Genomic DNA, 19,589 nt, shown 5'->3' on the forward strand with positions numbered 1-19,589 from the left:
GTTGCATAGTATTCCATTGTGTGAATGTACCAAAGTTTGGTTATCCATTCCTCAGTTGTTGGACATCTAGGTTGTTTCCAAATTTTGGCTATTGTAAATAGTGCTGCGATGAACATCAGCATGCACATATCTGTTCTTGTTATGGCTCATGTGAGGGGTTTTTAATTCATAATTTTGAAAATGAAAATTCCTAAAGAAAAGGGAGAGTTTTGTGAGTGGGACAATTAACATTGCCTCTGACTGTGTTACTCTGCTGCTCTGGATAGGGCAGCACTTGGTAGTCTGGTTGCTCTTTGGTGTGTTCAGAGGGTGGGTGCTGACAACAAAGAAGGCATACAGAAGCCTGGTAGATAATTGCGAGCAGGTTAGACAGGACAAGCTCATAAGTGGTTTAGTGCTTTCACAAACATCATCTTACTTAATCTTAACAACAAGGATAGACAGATATAGTAACCATTCTCAATGAGAGTCAAATTTGTATTATGCATAAATACTAATCCAAATATAACAAACCAGATAGAATCATCAGGTTTCAACATATGGGCAGTGTTGGGAAGTCGTCTTTTTCAAGCTGATTGTAGATAAGAAACTGAGGCCCACAGAAGTTAAGGAATTGGTTTAAGGGGTCAGCTTCACTGACCAATGTTTCTTAACTTGTTATAAAGTACAGCTGTAGCAATTCAGACTTATTGAATTCCTTGAACAGTGACGTATTTTTTATAATATCCTCCCATCAAAATAAAATTTATTGCTTAAGACCTTAATTCCAAACCCACACTTCTCTAGAGTCCATTCAGTGCAAAGCTATTTTAATTCCACATGACATCGAATTCTCATTGTCTCTTGGTGTCTTGCTTTGTAAATGGGAGTCTTCCCTTTTTGCACAATAATTTTCCAGAAGCAGCAGGCATGTCAAGTGACTTAGGCACTATGCTACCAGAGCTCCTATGAAGTTGTTAGTTAAAATGAAAGGTAGTGAAAGAATAAGTGAATGTGTAACGATGTATGTGTTGACATGTATATATATTGGTAAAGTCACTTTAACCATAAATCTTAACATTGTATCCCACTGCAGTTGGTACATAACCAAAAAAAAAAAAGAAAAAAAAAAAAATCAAACCCGAACTCACTGCCATCAAGTCAATTCCGACTCATAGCGACCCTTATGGAAGCAGACTGCCTCATGCTGTGGAGCAGCTGGTGGATTTGAACCACCAACCTTTTGGTTAGCAGCCAAATGCCTTAACCACTACCCCACCAGAGCTTCAAAGTCTTTATAGGAAAGGTAATTTGATATGCAGTCTAAAGACTTAGACACACAAACATATACCTTTGTTGCAGTGTGTTAAGTGTGTTAATAGTGGTGTGTGTTATGCACATGGTGCTTTGTGGTTGAGGGAAGAGGTAAAAAGCGAGGGAGGAGAGAATGGCAGGCTTCCCATGAGTGGTCTTGAGGGATGATTGATATGTTTCTGTCGAGTGCAGAAGTAGGGAAAATGCATCCCAAGAAGAGAAAAATAAAAGACTCTTAGATATGAAAATAAGTTTTGTGACTGGAGACAGCACTATATTTCTTCCACTCAAGGTATTTGACCTTGGACTAAATGCTTAACTTCTCTGAGCTGCTGGTTATTTGTAAAATGTTGTTAACAGCTCAGTAAGTAAAATTATGTTATATAAACTTTAATATGACCTTATGTCATAGGAGCTTGTCATAGGACATAAGGTGTCCTATGGATTTCAGATCACCGTATCCCTCAAGTCATTAATATATTTAGAATATTCATAAGAGAACAAGAATAGGGTTCATTTACCTATACAATAGGCCTCCAGCATAGGAGTAATTCATTTAGTTAATTTCAATAAAATAAAAGAGAAGCATTGAAGAGATTGTTTTCCACTAGGGGTAGCTGTAAACCCATTCATGAAAAGAAATTTTGTAGCTGAAAAGTGAGGACTGGTGGAATGAGGGAGAGCTTGATGCATTCCCGAAAACAACAAATGGAGTTTACCTTGAATAGGAGAGAACTTAGTCTCAGGAAGAGGTGAGAAATTGTAATAGAAAGAGGCAAACTAAGAAGGGAAAATTATTTAGTCCCAATAGAACTAATCAAAAAGAAGGGAAGAAATACAGAGAGCGAGGAAGAGAAGAGTAGGAGAAGAGAAAGGGGGAGAAATTATAAAGACACACACACATAAATAATTTACCTTGAACAATTTTATAGAAAAGCCTTATGGCACATTAATGGGAGTTCTGGTAGCATAGTGCCTAAGGCACTTGACTGCTAACCAGAAGGAAGGAAGATGGGGCAATCTACTTATGTGGTGAAACTGCCTCAGAAACCCAAAGAGGGGTCGTCACTATGAGTCCGGTCCAACTTGATGGCAAATAACAACAACAACATGGCACATTAATAGGCATTTTAATTGTCTTGGACTGAGAGATGGTGAACTGTATTCCTCATTTGTATAAAAATTGGTGAAGGAATACTGTTTCTGGTTTGATAATTCATATTTTTTTGTAATGCTTCAGGGCTCAGTTAACATAATAATAGTTGTTAGATAACAAAGATAGCACTAAACCTTTTTTCCTCATCATCAATAATATGAGCATCACAGAATTATTGTGTGGATTAAATATGATGATGCTAAGTAAAATGCCTGATACATAGTGAGTGTTTAATAAATTGACCAAAAAAAAAATAAAAACCATTATTGAACATAGTTGTGCTAGGTGTAGCATTTTACATGTACAGTGAAACCTGTGAGAGCCAGAACTGCCTTGGTTCTCCAAGTCTCACAAGTTTTCTGCCTTTAACAGTGTGCACTTTTCTATTGCTCTCTATTAGTGGAAAATCTCACAGTACTGTGAGCAACCTGTGGAAGGTACCACTACCTTGCCTCTGATAGTTAGGACCCGGCTGAGCAGGGACTCAAGTGTTCTAACTCAGGCCATTGACTTAGAACAGAATTCACTTTAGCTCTCAATTAAGATGGTTTGACCAACTGATACTTGGTACCATGGTCCAGTCAATGGGGTGTAGGAAAGCTGGGCAGTTCTCATTTGTCTCCTAGGGTTTTCTCTTCGACTTATTTGCTTGCACTTTTCCCAAGCAGTGGTTCCAATTTTTATCAAATTGCTACCCATATCAATTTCCTCTCCTGAAATTTTAGATGAATTGGAAAGGGAGGTGGTATTACTTTTCCAACTTTCATTTTCTGTTGAATGGCTTTCCTCGTAGCCCTGGAATGAATTCCTCCTTAATCTTGCTTTGGAATTTGTTGCATGTGTAGGTTCTCCTTCATCTCTGTGTTTTCATGTTATGAAACTCAGTTCTAACAAGTGATTTTATGCTATAGGTTTTGACACTCCGGGGAGACCACAGAAAGACATTGATTACCAATGATGGCACAACTACTGGAGTTGGTTTTCCAGTTGGCATAACTCTCGATCCTGTTCGTGGGTGAGTGTTCATCAATGGCACACATCTCTATTGCACCAGTCTTGTTAATGTGCAAGAACATTACTTCAGAAACCAAACATATTTCAGAAAGATTGGTCAGGATTGGAGTGGAGAGAAGCCAGAGAGAGAAGGTAGAAGAAAAGTCTTAATGGTTTGTTTGACCAGCTGACCTTCTTATTGATTCAATGCACTGTATTATAAACCAGAATAATAAATTGTAAAATATTAACAGTTTTTAGAGAGAGAGAGTCATCTATTTCAAGTGGATTTTGACTTTTTATTTGAAAGTCAGTAGATTCTTAGTTCTGGAAAGAAACAAAGTAATTTGTTTTGCTCTCTGCTTTAAAAAAGAATGATACATAAACTGAACCTAATTTTTAAAGGGCATGAAAAGCAAAAAATTCCATTCTTAGACCTATTTTTTAGAAGAAGGACCATGATTTGGAAACTGAAGCCTATTAACCATTCATCTTATATTCATCCAGCATCTATTAATTGTGCACCTATTGTTGGGTGGCGTATCAATTAAGATAGGTTAACAGTTTAACAAATAAACTAAAAAATGTGTAATGGTGCAAAGAAAATAGAAGATTATTTGTCTTTCATTTGGAAAGTGGAGTTTGAGTGGAAACTGTACTTTACAGAGTCATTCAGGGAGCCGGGCTGATGAAGGCTCTGCTATCTTCAGTAAGAGGCTTCCAAGGTCATCCTGGGTGTCAATATGCTTTGAATGGTAAAAGAATGAGCACATAGGAACGTTCTAGGAGGCTTTTATGGATCAAGCCTACAGGTAGTGCTCATTACTTTTGCTCGTATTTCTTTACCTAAAATTCAGTTACATGACCACAGCTAACTGCAAGGAAAGCAGGAGATGGAGCCTGGCTACTTATCTGGGGAGCAGAAGCTGTCTCTGTCAGGGTACCAGGATTAGGAATGTGAAGAAAGATGATGGATGCTTGGAATTTGTTGCATGTGTAGGTTCTCCTTCATCTCTGTGTTTTCATGTTATGAAAATCAGTTCTAACAAGTGATTTTATGCTATAGATGATGGATGACTTTTTAACTTGATGGGGCAATGCCACATGAATTAGATCTTGAAGGATACACAGCATTTCACTTTGCCTTTGAAGATCTCTCCCATTATATGAGGGAAGGATAGCTGAGAGCAAAGGCATAGAAAAGTGAGGTAACTGAGAGCAGCCCAGTTATGTTGGGAGGCAGTTGGAAGAGCTTAGAATTTTATTAGAGGAGGTGGAAGGAGAGGGAGGACAGTCTTGTGATTATAATATCTTGCTGCAGAAAAATATCTCTGTGGAAAATCTCTAATACAGGTCCACTGGTGACATTAGAGAAAGGTTATTCAATAGTGATAGAAAGGAATTAAAGAGTGTTAGGAAATTGAGGAAGTTTGAGGAGTTTGATATTGGAAACTTGGCGAAAGATAAACTTGTGGGTCAAAATGTAGCCAGGAAATAATTTTTTTAAAATAGAGAGATCTAATCATATTTCTAGGGGCAAGAAAAATCAATGATGAATACTTGATTGATAATTAAAGTTATGGGGCAGGAAGTGGAGATTGATAAGATTTCTAAGAGTAGCTAAGGTGAACACGATGTACCGTATTTTCATGGAAATAATGTGTACACACATATAATACAGGTAATGCACATAGGAAACTGACACCCAAAGGGCTGCATGGTTTGGAGAAAAAAGTATAATACGCACATCTTTTGAGAGGCTGCCCTAATAATGACTCGGAAATATGTAGAAGTTGCTAGATAACCTGAATATGCATCCCTCCACATTTTATGCAATAAGATATTTATGTTTCAGACTTCTCCTATTGAATTGAGAGAATCTGAAGACAAAATACCTGCACATTTTTCATTCAAATATTTAAATTATAGATGCTTCACCCCAGTCCACCTTCTGTTTCATTAAATTCTGGTGTGTTTCATGGTTGTAGGAAACTGTACTGGACAGACCAAGGAACTGACAGTGGAGTTCCTGCCAAGATTGCAAGTGCTAACATGGATGGCACATTTTCAAAAATCCTTTTCACTGGGAACCTTGACCACCTGGAGTTCATCACTCTTGACATGAAGGAGCAAAAACTCTACTGGGCAGTTACTAGCACAGGAGTGGTATGGGCACCCTTTTCTTTCAGTCTTCACTGATGAGCTTGCATAATTGAGCAGTCTCTCTTGGCAACTTGTATAGTGTTTTATTGCCCTTTTCCCCAATAAGTTCTTTCCTTAGAACAAATCTAAACTCTTTTTCTTCTGACAAAATAGTTTTATTTCTCGTTTCTTTAACTTTGTTGTTTTAGAACCATCTACCCCCCCCCCATGTTTTAATGATTCAAATGCTTTTCTTTGAAAGTTCTATAGGCTTTCCTCATAACTACTCTTCTCTAATGCCCTTATATGGTTGACACACAGGTGAAAACTCCCTTTACTTCTAATTTTATACTCCAAAGTTGAGTTGATTATATTCTGTAATAAGATGCAAATACTATGTAATTTTATTTGTTTTTTGATGAAATGGTATTTGACCTTCACTGGTATGCTTATGCAGCTGATCTGGGGCTAGGCACATAAAAGGTGCTCAATCATAATTATCGGTCAATTAAAATATCGATATGGATGTTATGCATTGAATGCATGCTAGTGTATTCTTTGCTTTTTAAATAGTCATGATTTTAGATTTCTCTTTGAAGATACTTTCTATGGTAGGCTTGGCTTTCAGATTATCATCAGTTCAACAAATAGTAATTTCACTTCCAGTAGGTACTTATGATAATGATAGATATTGGAGATTTAAAAAAAAGTGTATGAAAAAAAAGTATATGTATGAAAGCATTTTGCAGACTTTGATGGATGCATTTGACCAATGATAGGAATGCTGTCATCATATGATATGGATCCTGTGTACAAAACATGATATAGATATTGTGCAGGTCCCAGGCAGGCCTCACCTTTTTCATCTCTTTCCACTTCTATTCTACTTTCTTGAATCTGTGCACCTGTTGTCCATCCCTTTTGCTAGATAACTACCCTCATACTCATCCTTCATTCTTCTCATCTAATCATCACAAAATCCTGGCAATTTGTCCTCAGTCCCTTCTCTCAGGTCTTTCTCTGCTACTTCTAGCATCCTGAACCTTCTCTCCAGCCTTGACTAGGCCATCGACCCTCATTGTTGCACCCTAATTTCAGATTGGACACATGTTGTCTTCATAGAACCACAGTGAAGAAGTTTGATCACTGATTAGTTTAGAACCCAGGCCTGAGCTAGTGTTCTAATTCTTCAGCCGAGCTTGGTCAGCTAATCTGGACCTGGTTACTCCCTGTGCAGCTCCCCTCCAAGGTTATATATGGAGCATGTTTCCAATTGCCATATAGAAACCATGGGTGAAGATGTTAACTCTTTCATGACTGAATTATTTTCTGCTATGATTTTTTTATTTTTGTTCCCATGTGTTTTCAGTAATGGAAGGCATGCTGAAATCAAGGGAATTTTTTTTTTTTTTTGAGCTTTTCTGAGGATTTTTATGCAATTATGCGAGACACATATGTCCCACAAGGACTCTGGAAGGATTGGTGGAGTGAGACCCATTTCTTCAGATTCACGCAGTTATACAGGTCCCCATCAGGAGGCAGCAAGTACTACAACTGGAATAGCAGCTTCTCAAGAAACCTGAGAGGCTGAAAATGTTGGTGGATGATACATGTCCCATGGATCACAAACAGGTTAAACATAGGATCAGTCATGTAATTGTGGGCCATTACACGGAAGCTGACTATAAATGGGTTCCTTGATTACACATTGTATGTAGGGTCTAGAAGTTCAGTGCCTTTTCTTCAATAGGCATCTAAGAAAGTTAACTGACTTATTTGAGCTCCAAATTTATTATCGGTGCCTGATCTCCTGTCCAGTGTGTTGTGCTCATCAAATTAATGGATAGAGTGTTATATAAATAAGCACATAGAGTGTTATAAATTAATGGATAGAGTGTTGCATAAATATGAGGTATTAGATTAAAAGTTTTTCTCTCATTGCACTGAGTCAGTAAAACTAATGAAAATTCTGCTCTTCTAGATTGAAAGAGGAAACGTGGATGGTACAAATAGAATGATCATGGTGTATCACCTTTCCCATCCCTGGGGAATTGCTGTCTATGATTCCTTCCTTTATTATTCTGATAAAGACTATGAGGTCATCGAACGAGTTGACAAGGCTACTGGGGCCAACAAAGTAGTCTTGAGAGACAATGTTCCAAATCTGAGGTCCCTTCGAGTTTATCACAGACGTGGTAAGTATTTGTCACTGAAACATACACACGCGTGAGCATACAATGTGCATCTACATATCTACATACTTATATATACAAACACATATGCCCACATGCAAATAGACCCATGTACATATACATGCAAACAATTGAAATTACATATAATACCACTGAAAAGTGATAACCATCTCTTAAGCATAATTAACTGTTAAAAGACTAGCCTGGCATCTGAAAGACCAGATTGACTTCAGAGCAAGCATATTTACATTTTTCTCCCATCACTTTCTAGCTCATTGCTTTGTATTCCCTGACATATTATCTGTTTGTTAGAATGTAAGCTTCATAAGGGGGCAGACGGCACTTCCTCTTGTTTACTGCTGCATATCCAGTGCCTAGAATATTGCCTAGCTCCTAAAAGGTGCTCAGTAAATATTTGTTGGATGACTGTTGGGAATTTTCAATTGAAAAAGGAATACTCTTAGATATTGCCCATTTGAATATCTTTCAATATTTTTAATATTTGCCCCTTTAAATTAGTGTTATGATGTAGAGATTATTTTTTGTAGCTTTGACATATTTTATAACTTTTAATCTCTAACCAAAGATTGTCTGATAATTTTTTTCCTGTTGTGTAACTTAGGTTTGTCATTTGTATTTATTTTCATTGCATGTGAAAATGTAATTAAACTAATAGAATTTTAAATACCAAGAGGTCAACCTCTCTAATTCTCACATAATTTGTATGAGAAAAACAATTATTGTCCCATTCTTTAATTGTTATGCAATAGTTGTGGTACTGTTGTAATATCTTTAGGGTTAAGTTTTATAAGTTCTAGTCTCTCCAATATTGTTTGAAGATTATTAACTCAGACACTAGATGTTTGTTATTATTATTATTATATTTTTAAAATAGCAAGTAGGTAGGGTCAAAAGTTGCAGACTGATTTTGATTTTGATTTTAGATTCTGCCGATTCCTCGAATGGCTGTAGCAACAACATGAATGCCTGTCAGCAGATTTGCCTGCCTGTACCAGGAGGGCTGTTCTCCTGTGCCTGTGCCACTGGATTTAAGCTCAATCCTGATAATCGGACCTGCGCTCAGTATAGCTCTTTCATTGTTGTTTCGAGGCTGTCTGTAATCGAAGGCATTAGCTTGGACTTTTCAGATCACACACAGGCCATGGTGCCAGTGGCAGGCCCAGGTATGTCAACTCTAATATAAGTAAGATTTTGCTCCATCTAGCGCCAGGTTGAAAAGGATTTCTCCATAGTTTGGATTCAGACTAGGTCTCAAACTTTAGTGTATAGCACATAAGGGTTCCTTCCCCAGAGTAGTCTGAGGTAAGGCTAAGGAATTTGCTTTCCAAGTATGCTGATGCTGCTGGCCCATGGACCACACTGAGAACCACAGGCTTAGGGTAATATACAGCAGAGAATATGTTTGCAAGAAATATTCCAGAGGTGGTATTCCGAAGAATTGTGCCTTATTTCTGACTATTAGTAAAGATTTAGGGTAGAAGGCATACCATTAGGTTAGAAATAGTCCATAATCTGATTTATTGGTATATATGTGGTGAATTGAAGTAAATGAGTTCAGAATATTAATCTCTCCTTAATAATTATATTTTTGCAGCATTTTATTCTTGCATACTGTGAATGTATGAAATAACTTGACTTCTAGATGAACCAAGAAGTTTTTAGGCCAAGAGGACCTAAGAGTTTACTAGCATCATAAGGGGTATTATATGCCACAGGCTAAAGGTAGCAATAAAGGGAATAAAAGAAAGCAGAAACAAAAGTGTGTGTGAGATGAGTCAAAGTGCTGCTGGTACCTCCCATGCTCCTATCACATGCACATCATTCTTATTTGTTTTTCCATATCTCAAATAATATCTCTTTAAGTTACTGTCTTTTAACTTGAATCAAAAACTTTTAAGAAAGGTATAGTAACATCCTTATACATACATACATATAATGATCCTTTTGACACTTCACTCCTACATACTTGGACATGCAGCTTCTATGAATAAGGTCATTATCATCTAATTTCATATTGATAATTCCCAAATTGTCCTCAGAATTTTTGTTTTGATAGCTGGTGTTTTGTTCAAGCCAAGACCTACTCAAGTTTATGTATTGCATTTGATTTTGACTCTTAATCTGGAGTCATACCCCCTTATTTTTTGAAGAGACAAATCTCTTGGTTTAGAATCTCACATTCAGATTATTTTCTCAGGGAACCATTTAACTTGTCATTCAGTGCACATACTCAATATCCCATGGAAGTTAGGTCTGATTGCTTAATTTGATAAAGACTAAATGCATTTTTACAAATGCTTTATATAGAATCTCATTAGAAGAACATAATGTCAGCTTGTCCCACATTTAGAGATGTTTATATTTGATTTGGCTGAGATGGTCACCATCATACCCTTCTTTTCATAGACATATTTCCCTTTGGAATTAGTATGAAATCTGTGGGGTCACATTTGTTACTCTGAATGTCTTGATCCCCAGGCACCTTTCACTTGGTTTTCGTAGACACTGATGATGGTTATTTAATTGTTTATTGCAAAATGGTAATTTTCTAATGCCATCATCCCTTCTACATTTATTAGATGATATTCCTCTATAAAGGAGAGAACTCATGTATTCCCCCTTTATCTTTTTAAATAATTACTATCACTCAAGTTTTTATTCTTTATTATGATCAATTACTATAATTGCTCTTTTGATATTCCAGTTGATCCATTTTGGTCAGGGAAAGCCTCTTTAAGTGGCCACCTGTGTCCCTTTGAGGTAATCCCATTAATGTTTGAGTGATTGCTTGTTATTTAGCACAATAAAATATTCCAGGTTCATATATACCTTTCCTGCCCCAAATCTATAATCAGTCATTTCCCTCAGGAATTTGGTCAGATTCCTTATTGTGGGAAATAGTATTTGGAAAGATCTGAGTGGTAGGGTGCTCACTGCACATGGAGTCGGTGATGGTGAAGTATGATGTGACTGTGCGGAACTCCATCAATCAGGTGGTGCAGCTGTGCTACGGCAAGGATGGCCTGGCAGGCGAGAGTGTGGAGTTCCAGACCTTGGCTACCCTTAAGCCTTCTAACAAGGCTTTTGAGAAGAAGTGAGGAGGTGGGGCAGGCTGGTTGTTCTGGCCCCAGGGGAGTCAGGTCCTGAGTTGTAGGCTTTGCCCCCACCAGAGACATGGCCTTACAACAGATCGTTTTGTTTTATAACAGGGAGTGGTTAAAGAAATTGAGAATGAGGGTTTGAGAGGATGGGCTAGAGCATTGTGTAATGGTCTTTTCTTAAATGTTCCAGGACGAAATGCACTGCATGTGGATGTTGATGTGTCTTCTGGATTTATTTATTGGTGTGATTTCAACAGCTCAGTGGCATCTCTGAATGCAATCCGTAGAGTCAAACCGGATGGGTCTCATTTTACAAACATCATTACATATGGGATAGGACAAAATGGAGTCAGGGGTATTGCAGTGGACTGGGTAGCAGGTAAGTGAGCTGAACAATGATGTTAGTGAAAACCCTTTTTGTGTTAGCATCTCTGTCGCTTTATTTTACGATAGAGGTTTTGTCCTAACTGCGTGTCCTACAGATCTGTTTCTTTAGGCAATTAAGTCATTTCAGATCAATTGAATTATGCATTTAGACTAAGCTACATGTATATTAAATTAACAATGAGAGTTTTCAGCTGACAGATTCATTATCTTATCTTCTTCTATTATTACCATAATTAGAACTGCAGGCAAAAATGCACCTGATTTCTGACTTAGAAATGTCTAAATATTTCAAGAAAGGCATATAATATAAACCATAAAACATGTTTACCTTAAAGCATTTTTAGTTGCCAAATTCTTAATTGTTTCCTCTTGTTAACATTTTCGATTATTAGGTACTACATTAGTAGTTATCAGTTAAATGTCTGATACAATAGTGTATTAACTTGGTTGTACTGTTTAATGGAGTTAATTTTGAGTTACCACTCATTTTGAATGATACACGTGGAAACAAATGCCATATAATTCCCCTTCTGTATAAAATAGGTATCATTGTGTGTTATCAAGCTTGGAAAGTAGGTGTCACTTAAAAACATTTAAAATTTATGAAAATGTAGGTACTATAACTTGTTGCAAATAGTAACTGTAGATTGGGTTCCTAAATCCCATTTCTGATCACAAATTTGCTGCATTATTTATGAGAGTATAGGTCAAACAGAGGTCAGCAATCAAAGTTTCTTGCCTGGTTTTATAAATAAAGTTTTATCAAAACACAGCCAAACCTATTTGTTTATGTATTGTCTGTGGCTGCTTTTGTATTATAATTGCAGAGCTGAGTCCTTATGATAGAAACTGCGTGGCCTGCAAAACCTAAAATATTTGCTCTCTGGCCCTTTATAATAGGAGTGCTGGTTGCAGTGTGGTTAAAGCATTGGGCTGCTAACCAAAAGGTGGGCAGTTCGAAACAATGAGCTACTCTGTGGGAGAAAGATTAGGCGTTCTGCTTCCATAAAGATTTATAGCCTTGGAAATCCTGTGGGGCAGTTGTACTCTGTCCTTTAGGGTCCCTGTGAGTTGGAATAGACTTGATGTTAGTGGGTTTGTTTTTTTTTTAGCCCTTTCCAGAAAAGTTTGCCAACCCCTTGATTAAAGGATTGGAGGTGAGCAGATGTGTATGTGTGAGAGAAGGATTAGATATAGGTCATGGAAAAAGAATAGATCAGTAACATATTCAATATAAGACTGATTTCTCAGACATTTTTAGCCAATTATAGGAAAATTAATTGTAATACAAGTCTTCAAAGAGATGTACCGTGGTAGAGTATAAGTAGTTCAACTCTAGATTTTAAACTACCTGGGATCCCTCTCTATTCATAATACTATCGACAAACCATTATATTTTCTTTCTAGCATTTACACTGTGTTGTAATGTTCAAGGAGCCCTAAAGTATTCAGCTGCTAACCAAAAGCAGTTTGAACCCTCCAGCTGCTGTGTGGGAAAAAGATGTTGCAGGCTGCTTGCCTTGGAAACTCTTCTGTAGGATTGCTATGAGTTGGAATTGACTCGTTGGCAGTATTTTTTTTTTTTTTGGTAATATCCAAAGAGAATTGGACTTTTCTTTGGTTGGTGTAGAAGGTTCATGGAATGAAAACATAGACGCTAGTTAGAAAGACTAGGGAAACACTTTGTTAATGCTAAGTATGTAGAGCAGTTGATAACATTGGTAGCAGCCTGAAATGTTGATGGCTTTCCCTCTTTGCTTCTTTCACAGTAGAAGTTATACTATCATTACAGATACTATTAGATGTACATATTAAACATTCAGTTCTTCAAGTGGAAGAGGAAAGATATTCTGGAAAACACACTTGCTATTTATAATCTTGGAAGAGACAACATACACTAACTAAATCTCTTAAATATTTTTTTTCTGAATTTGAAAAGTTATCCCTTTTTCCTTCATTCATCAGCATCCTTTTCATTTTCCTGCAGAAAATCTTTATTTTACCAATGCTTTTGTATCTGAAACACTGATAGAAGTTCTGCGGATCAATACTACCTACCGTCGTGTTCTCCTCAAAACCACAGTGGATATGCCCAGGGATATTGTTGTAGATCCCAAGAACAGATACCTCTTTTGGGGTGACTATGGGCAGAAGCCAAAGATTGAACGTGCCTTTCTTGACTGTACCAATCGAACTGTGCTTGTGTCAGAGGGCATCGTCACACCACGGGGCTTGGCAGTGGACTTGAACAATGGCTACATTTACTGGGTTGATGATTCTTTAGATCTTATCTTAAGAGCCCATATTATTAATGGAGGATATGATGTCATTCGCGATGGCAGTCGTTACCCAACTCCTTATGGTATCACTGTTTTTGGAAATTCTATCATATGGGTAGATAGGAATTTGAAAAAAATCCTCCAAGCTAGCAAAGAACCAGGGAACCTAGAGCCACCCACAGTGTTAAGAGATAATCTCAACTGGCTAAGAGATGTGGCCATGTTTGACCAACAAGTCCAGCCCCGGTCTCCAGCAGAGGTCAATAACAACCCTTGTGTGGAAAATTATGGTGGGTGCTCTCATTTCTGTTTTGCTCTGCCTGGATTACAGACTGCAAAATGTGGTTGTGCCTTTGGCACTGTGGAAAGTGATGGCAAGAGCTGTGCCCTTTCAACAGACAATTTTCTCATCTTTGTCTTGGAAAATGCATTAAGAAGCTTACACTTGGACCCTGAAAACCATAGCCCACCTTTCCCTACAGTAAATGTGGCAAGAACTGCGGTGGCCCTGGACTATGACAAAGTAAATAACAGAATCTACTTCACACAAAATCCAGTCTCTGACCATGGCCAAATTTCCTATGTTAGCATGTACTCAAGGGACAGTTCTTCAACAGTTATTGCTTCAGGTAAGTGTTCTCCAGATGCAATTAATTTTGACCCAATTGAGTTAACTTGTGGATGAGCTAAGTTTTTCTAAAATGTGTATTGAAACTCTAACATCTTTGTGTGTGTTTGTATGTTTGTTGATGTGTATCCAGATATAGGGCCTGTTGATGGCATTGCCTTTGATTGGATCAATAACAGAATTTACTACAGTGACTATATCAACCATACTATAAGCTCCATGGCCGTCGATGGGTCTAATCGCACTGTGATCGCCCGCGTTTTAAGACCAAGAGCAATTGTGCTAGATCCTTGCCGAGGGTATGACATAATCTTCTTAATCATATTTCTGTATTTGCATATTTTTGGGAGGATGGAACCTGAGATTATTTGATGCTCACAGAGAATTAACATTTTCAGAGTTAATAACACTATGGTTACAAATTCAAGAATGAAAGAGCATTGAGTGATTTCATCTGGGCGGGAGGATGCATTGCACATCTTCCTCATATGCTGGAGAGGTTGGCAGCATATTAGGGAATTGATACTCAGTAAATCCTTGTTGGGAAAGTTGTGATTGTAATGGAATAGGGTTTCTTTTGCCATATTAAAGCCAATCTTTAATTAAAAGATGCTATTCTTTCTTTTTTCTTTTCTTTTTTTAATAAAAGGAATATGGGGCTCATTGTGATGGATTAATTATGACTTCTTTTGGATGACTAGGTACATGTACTGGACTGACTGGAGTACTAATGCCAAAATAGAGAGAGCCACACTGGGAGGAAACTTCCGGGTACCCATTGTGAACACTAGCCTGGTGTGGCCCAATGGGCTCACTCTGGACTACGACGAGGAGCTTCTCTACTGGGCAGATGCCAGTCTGTAGGTGTCTTTGGTTACCCATATAGTGTTGATAAAGACTTGATAGAAGAAGAGGGTTTTGTGTAGTGTGATGAAAATATAATTTGCTAAATAAAATGGCTAAAATGCAGAATCAGTTTTAGGAACTATATCATATTCTAGTTTGGTGAACATACCTATGAAAAAGTATCTATATCATGAGATTGAATGGTTATAAAGAGGCTTTACTAGCTGAGTTAATTTCAAGAGTAATTACAGACATTCAGTTTATAATCTACAGGCTCATGGAACTACTACAACGCTGATAATTTAAATACACACTGATAATTTCTCTGGGTTTTAAGATTCAGTGTCTTAAAAATGCTTTTCTTTAGTTTTGGCTTTTGGTCACTTTATCAAATAGACCATTTTTTCTCTTCAAGCTACTTCTCAGCAAGTTTCATGCTTTTTAGTTTTATTTTATTAACTGTTGTTAACTTTAATGTTATACATAATTCTCTGTTGTTGTTGTTGTTATTTGCCGTCGAGTCAGCCCTGACTCATAGCGACCCCTCCTTGGGTTTCCGAAGCAGTATCACTACGGAAGTAGGATTGCCCAACCTTCCTTGAGAACCCCTTAAATTGCTCAAATTTCAATAATAACTAATGGAATAGTTTCTTATGGTTGCTGCCTGCAGGCCAGGAACCTTTTCTTCTCATTTTCCTTATTTTGGTCTTGTAACACTGAGTACCTACAACCTTATGTGTACTTCATTTTCTCATTTGAAATGAAGCAATGACATTTTGTGTCTAAGTTTGGATCATTCTATACCTCTTCAAGATACTTAGTAAACGTCAAATTGAAACAGTAAAGGAGTAGGAAGGAAAAGATATGTGTTAAGTTATATGGGTTATTTATTAATTTTTTTCTGTTTCTAGTGCCAGCCTGGTTCTTTCTGTAGGATTACTTGTAGGTTATATCAATTATGTCAATATTTGGAATTTTATTAATACAATTATTATTTATTGAAATAAATAGTTACTAGCATGAATATAAATATTTGTATCTCTATATCTCTATATCTATCTATATACAGCCATGGTTTGATAAGCAAATACCTTCTATCACCCGAAGAAACATTTTTACTGCAATATGATTAATTGGAAAAAACAATCGGGGGCTTGTGTAAAGCAATGGGCTGCTACTTGGGAAACATTTTCTATAGTTCAGTTTTTCTTTCTTTTTTTTAAACTTCATTTTAGGCAGCGGATTGAACGCAGCTCTCTAACAGGCACAGACCGTGAAGTGATTGTCAGCACAGCCTTACATCCTTTTGCCTTGACTGTCTACGACCAGTATATTTATTGGACTGACTGGTACACAAAGTCAGTTTACCGAGCTAACAAATATGATGGGTCAGGTCAGATTGTTATGATCACCAATTTGCCCACTCGACCCATGGGTATTCGCATTTCTGGGAAGAGCCAGCAACAGCAGTGTAGCAATCCTTGCAGTCAGTTTAATGGGGGCTGCAGCCATATCTGCACACCAGGTGAGTCATTTACCATGAAGATGAAAACATGGAGAATAATAATGATGATGACAATTGGTAGGGAAGACTGAAGGAATAATCGGCTCTAACAAAATAACCCTTTCATGACTTGTGGCACATATTACCCACCAATATTTTCAGTTGCTCAGGTTTCTTGGGAAGCTGCTATCCCAGTTGTAGCACATGGTGCCACCTGGGGGGTACCTCTATAACTGTGTGAATCTGAAGAAAGGGGCCTCACCCCATCAATTCAACTACCAGCATCCACTTGGGCAATGTGTCTCACATAATTGTATCAAAATCCATATTACCTCAAAAATTTCCTTGATTTCAGTAAGCCTTACATTACTAAAAACACATGGTACCAACAAAAAAGAATGAAAGACATTAAAAAAATCCATGTTCTCCTTGACTTTGGGATAATAGATTTGGGGTTCGTAGTTTGAGAAGATCTTGGCAGTTTTCTGTCTTACACAGAGCCCTCTTAAGAGCACAGCCAAATACACTCACTCAACAGTTTCTCCATGTATAATTCTGGGACATTGGTTGCGTTCCTCATATGTATCCTCATTCTTGCTGTTGCTCCTCAAATTATTTCACCACCATTAATTTAGACTCACTGCTCCCTTAACATCTCATCTGTGCTTTAGAGTTGCTTGTTATTAATTTGATTTCATATATATAATAAAAGTGCAATGCTTAAGACAAACATTCTTTATTAATTGAGCTGTTTGGTTTAAGATGATTTTTGGGAACAGTTTTGGTTCAAGGTTTAAAGATTATCTCAGGGCTATGCATTCAAGGATTCCTCCAGTCTCATAAGTCCCACATTCCTCACCCCCACCTTTTGTATCAGAATCTATCTACTGAATCCTTAATCAAAATGTTCAGTAATTGTAGCTGGGCACCATCCAGTTCTTCTGGCCTCATAGTGAAAGGGAGGCAATAAATAGCTCATGGAAAAAATTAAATCTATGTTCCAGTTTATACTCTGATTCTTAGGTTTTCTTTTTCCTTTTGATACTTATTGCTTCGCAGATTTTGCTGGGAAAAGAATCATTGGTATTGCTTTGATGTGGATGAGAAGTAATTATTTAAAGATTAGGGAGACTTATCCACGTTTATTAGAAATTGAGTGACTTTCTTGATGGGAAAATGGTGGGCAGAGTTTCCATAGTTTATCTTGTAGTGCATTTAATGTAGAAGTTGTTGGGAGTACCATTCAGTAGGAGAAAATAAGAATGACTGCCACACAAATCTTTTGTCTCTTCTGGGCCTGTCTTTCTCTAGGTCCAAGTGGTGCTGAGTGCCAGTGTCCAGCTGATGGCCACTGGTATATGGCCAACAACAATAAGCACTGCATAGTGGACAATGGTACCCGGTGTGGTGTCTCTGAGTTCACGTGCCTCAATGGGCACTGCATCCCGGAGGAATGGAAGTGTGACAATCATGCCGAGTGTTATGATGGCAGTGATGAGCTGGAAAGTGTCTGTGGTGAGTTCTGAGGACTAAGAGAAAGTTGTGAGGGTTCCTATGGGAGGAAGAGAAATAACATTAAAAACACTTAGCATGACTTAGCAATAGGTAATTGTTATCATTTTATTCATTTTCATAGAAGAAGGGCATTAATCCAATAATTTTATTGAAATCACTCCCAGCCCTCACTTTAACACAGGGAATTTTCCCAAGAAGTTCAGAGGTGAGTTACCTGTTTCTAGAGACCATGTAGGGTCTAGGAATTTTATTTTCTCCAAATTGTAGTTTCATTCTTTTGTATGATTGAGATAAACTTTTTTTAAAAAAAAATATTTACTATATATATAGCAAGACAGGTTCCTGTTCAACAATTTCTATACATATTGTTTAGTGACATTGATTCCATTCTTCCCATTGTGTCAACCTTCCCATTATTTCCTGTAGTTGTTTCATTCCCATTAACTTCGTTTCATTGCCTCCTAACTGTTGATCATTTGTCTCATATGAAAAAAAGAAACCCACTGCCATCGAGTCGGATCTGACTCACAGTGACCCCTCCTTGGGTTTCTGAGGCAGTGTCACTATGGAAATAGATTGCCCAATCTTCCTTCCGAGGAGGGGCTGGTGGGTTTCATATAGTTATTTTTTTTAAAAGAGGATAGTACTTAAGGGTGGCATCTGAGGTAAACTTTTAAATTGAGACTATAGAGAAGTCGAATGACTTTGATGTTTCTTTAAATACTTCATTTCCTTACAAAAAATATACAGTATATATTGCTTAATGTGACTAATTTAAAGTGTTATTTCACTTTGCATGCAGACCATTTTGCTGCTGTTTTTGTCTTGGAAGGTAAATTCTGTGTGATTTGATGATATCTTTTTAGAAATTAGCCTGATGGTTTAGTCAAGAGCTTTCTTCCGTGTTTTTTTTCTTAGCTTTTCATATCTGCCCATCAACATCCTTCACCTGTGGTAATGGGCGTTGTGTTCAATACCATTACCGCTGCGATCATTACAATGACTGTGGTGACAACAGTGATGAAGCAGGGTGCCTGTTCAGGCCCTGTAACACCAGCACAGAATTTACTTGCAATAATGGAAGGTGCATATCTCTTCAGTATGTCTGCAATGGTATAAACAACTGCCATGATAATGGCACTTCAGATGAGAGAAATTGCCGTAAGTTCTTTTTAAGTATTTAATGGAAAATGAAATTTTTAGAGAAAAATTAAAACATACTTTAATTTATTTTGAAAAACAACTCTAATGTTTGAATTATTCACTGAAATTTGACACATACTGTCATGTTTTAACCTTGACTATTTTATCTGTTGTTTTTATATCTGCCAGATAAAAATTCTGCATTGTGTTATGGCATTTACCATGTTGTTGTTATGTGCCATCAAGTCAGACCTGACTCACAGCGACCCCTCCTTGGGTTTCCGAGGCGGTATTGTCCAACCTTCCTTCTGAGGAGTAGCTGGTGGGTTTGAACCGCCAGCCTTCTGGTTAGCAGTCAAGTGCTTTAGGCACTACGCTACCAGAGCTCC

The 19,589-nt window shown here is 37.5% G+C and overlaps 1 protein-coding gene across 1 annotated transcript in view; it reads left to right on the top strand.

Moving 5' to 3' along the window:
• Positions 1 to 19,589, top strand: part of LRP2 (LDL receptor related protein 2) — a 187,017-nt gene that overhangs the window by 89,449 nt on the left and 77,979 nt on the right. Inside the window, exons 34-44 of the mRNA XM_007953659.1 lie at positions 3,361 to 3,464; positions 5,431 to 5,608; positions 7,566 to 7,779; positions 8,721 to 8,960; positions 11,089 to 11,277; positions 13,273 to 14,193; positions 14,326 to 14,491; positions 14,894 to 15,052; positions 16,274 to 16,563; positions 17,854 to 18,057; positions 18,976 to 19,218. Coding sequence (XP_007951850.1) covers positions 3,361 to 3,464; positions 5,431 to 5,608; positions 7,566 to 7,779; positions 8,721 to 8,960; positions 11,089 to 11,277; positions 13,273 to 14,193; positions 14,326 to 14,491; positions 14,894 to 15,052; positions 16,274 to 16,563; positions 17,854 to 18,057; positions 18,976 to 19,218 — 2,908 coding nt within the window. The remainder of the gene's footprint in view (positions 1 to 3,360; positions 3,465 to 5,430; positions 5,609 to 7,565; positions 7,780 to 8,720; positions 8,961 to 11,088; positions 11,278 to 13,272; positions 14,194 to 14,325; positions 14,492 to 14,893; positions 15,053 to 16,273; positions 16,564 to 17,853; positions 18,058 to 18,975; positions 19,219 to 19,589) is intronic.

The sequence above is a fragment of the Orycteropus afer genome, unplaced genomic scaffold (assembly GCF_000298275.1).
Source record: "Orycteropus afer afer isolate SDZICR_OR568_19922 unplaced genomic scaffold, OryAfe1.0 scaffold00001, whole genome shotgun sequence".
Classification (NCBI taxonomy): domain Eukaryota; kingdom Metazoa; phylum Chordata; class Mammalia; order Tubulidentata; family Orycteropodidae; genus Orycteropus; species Orycteropus afer.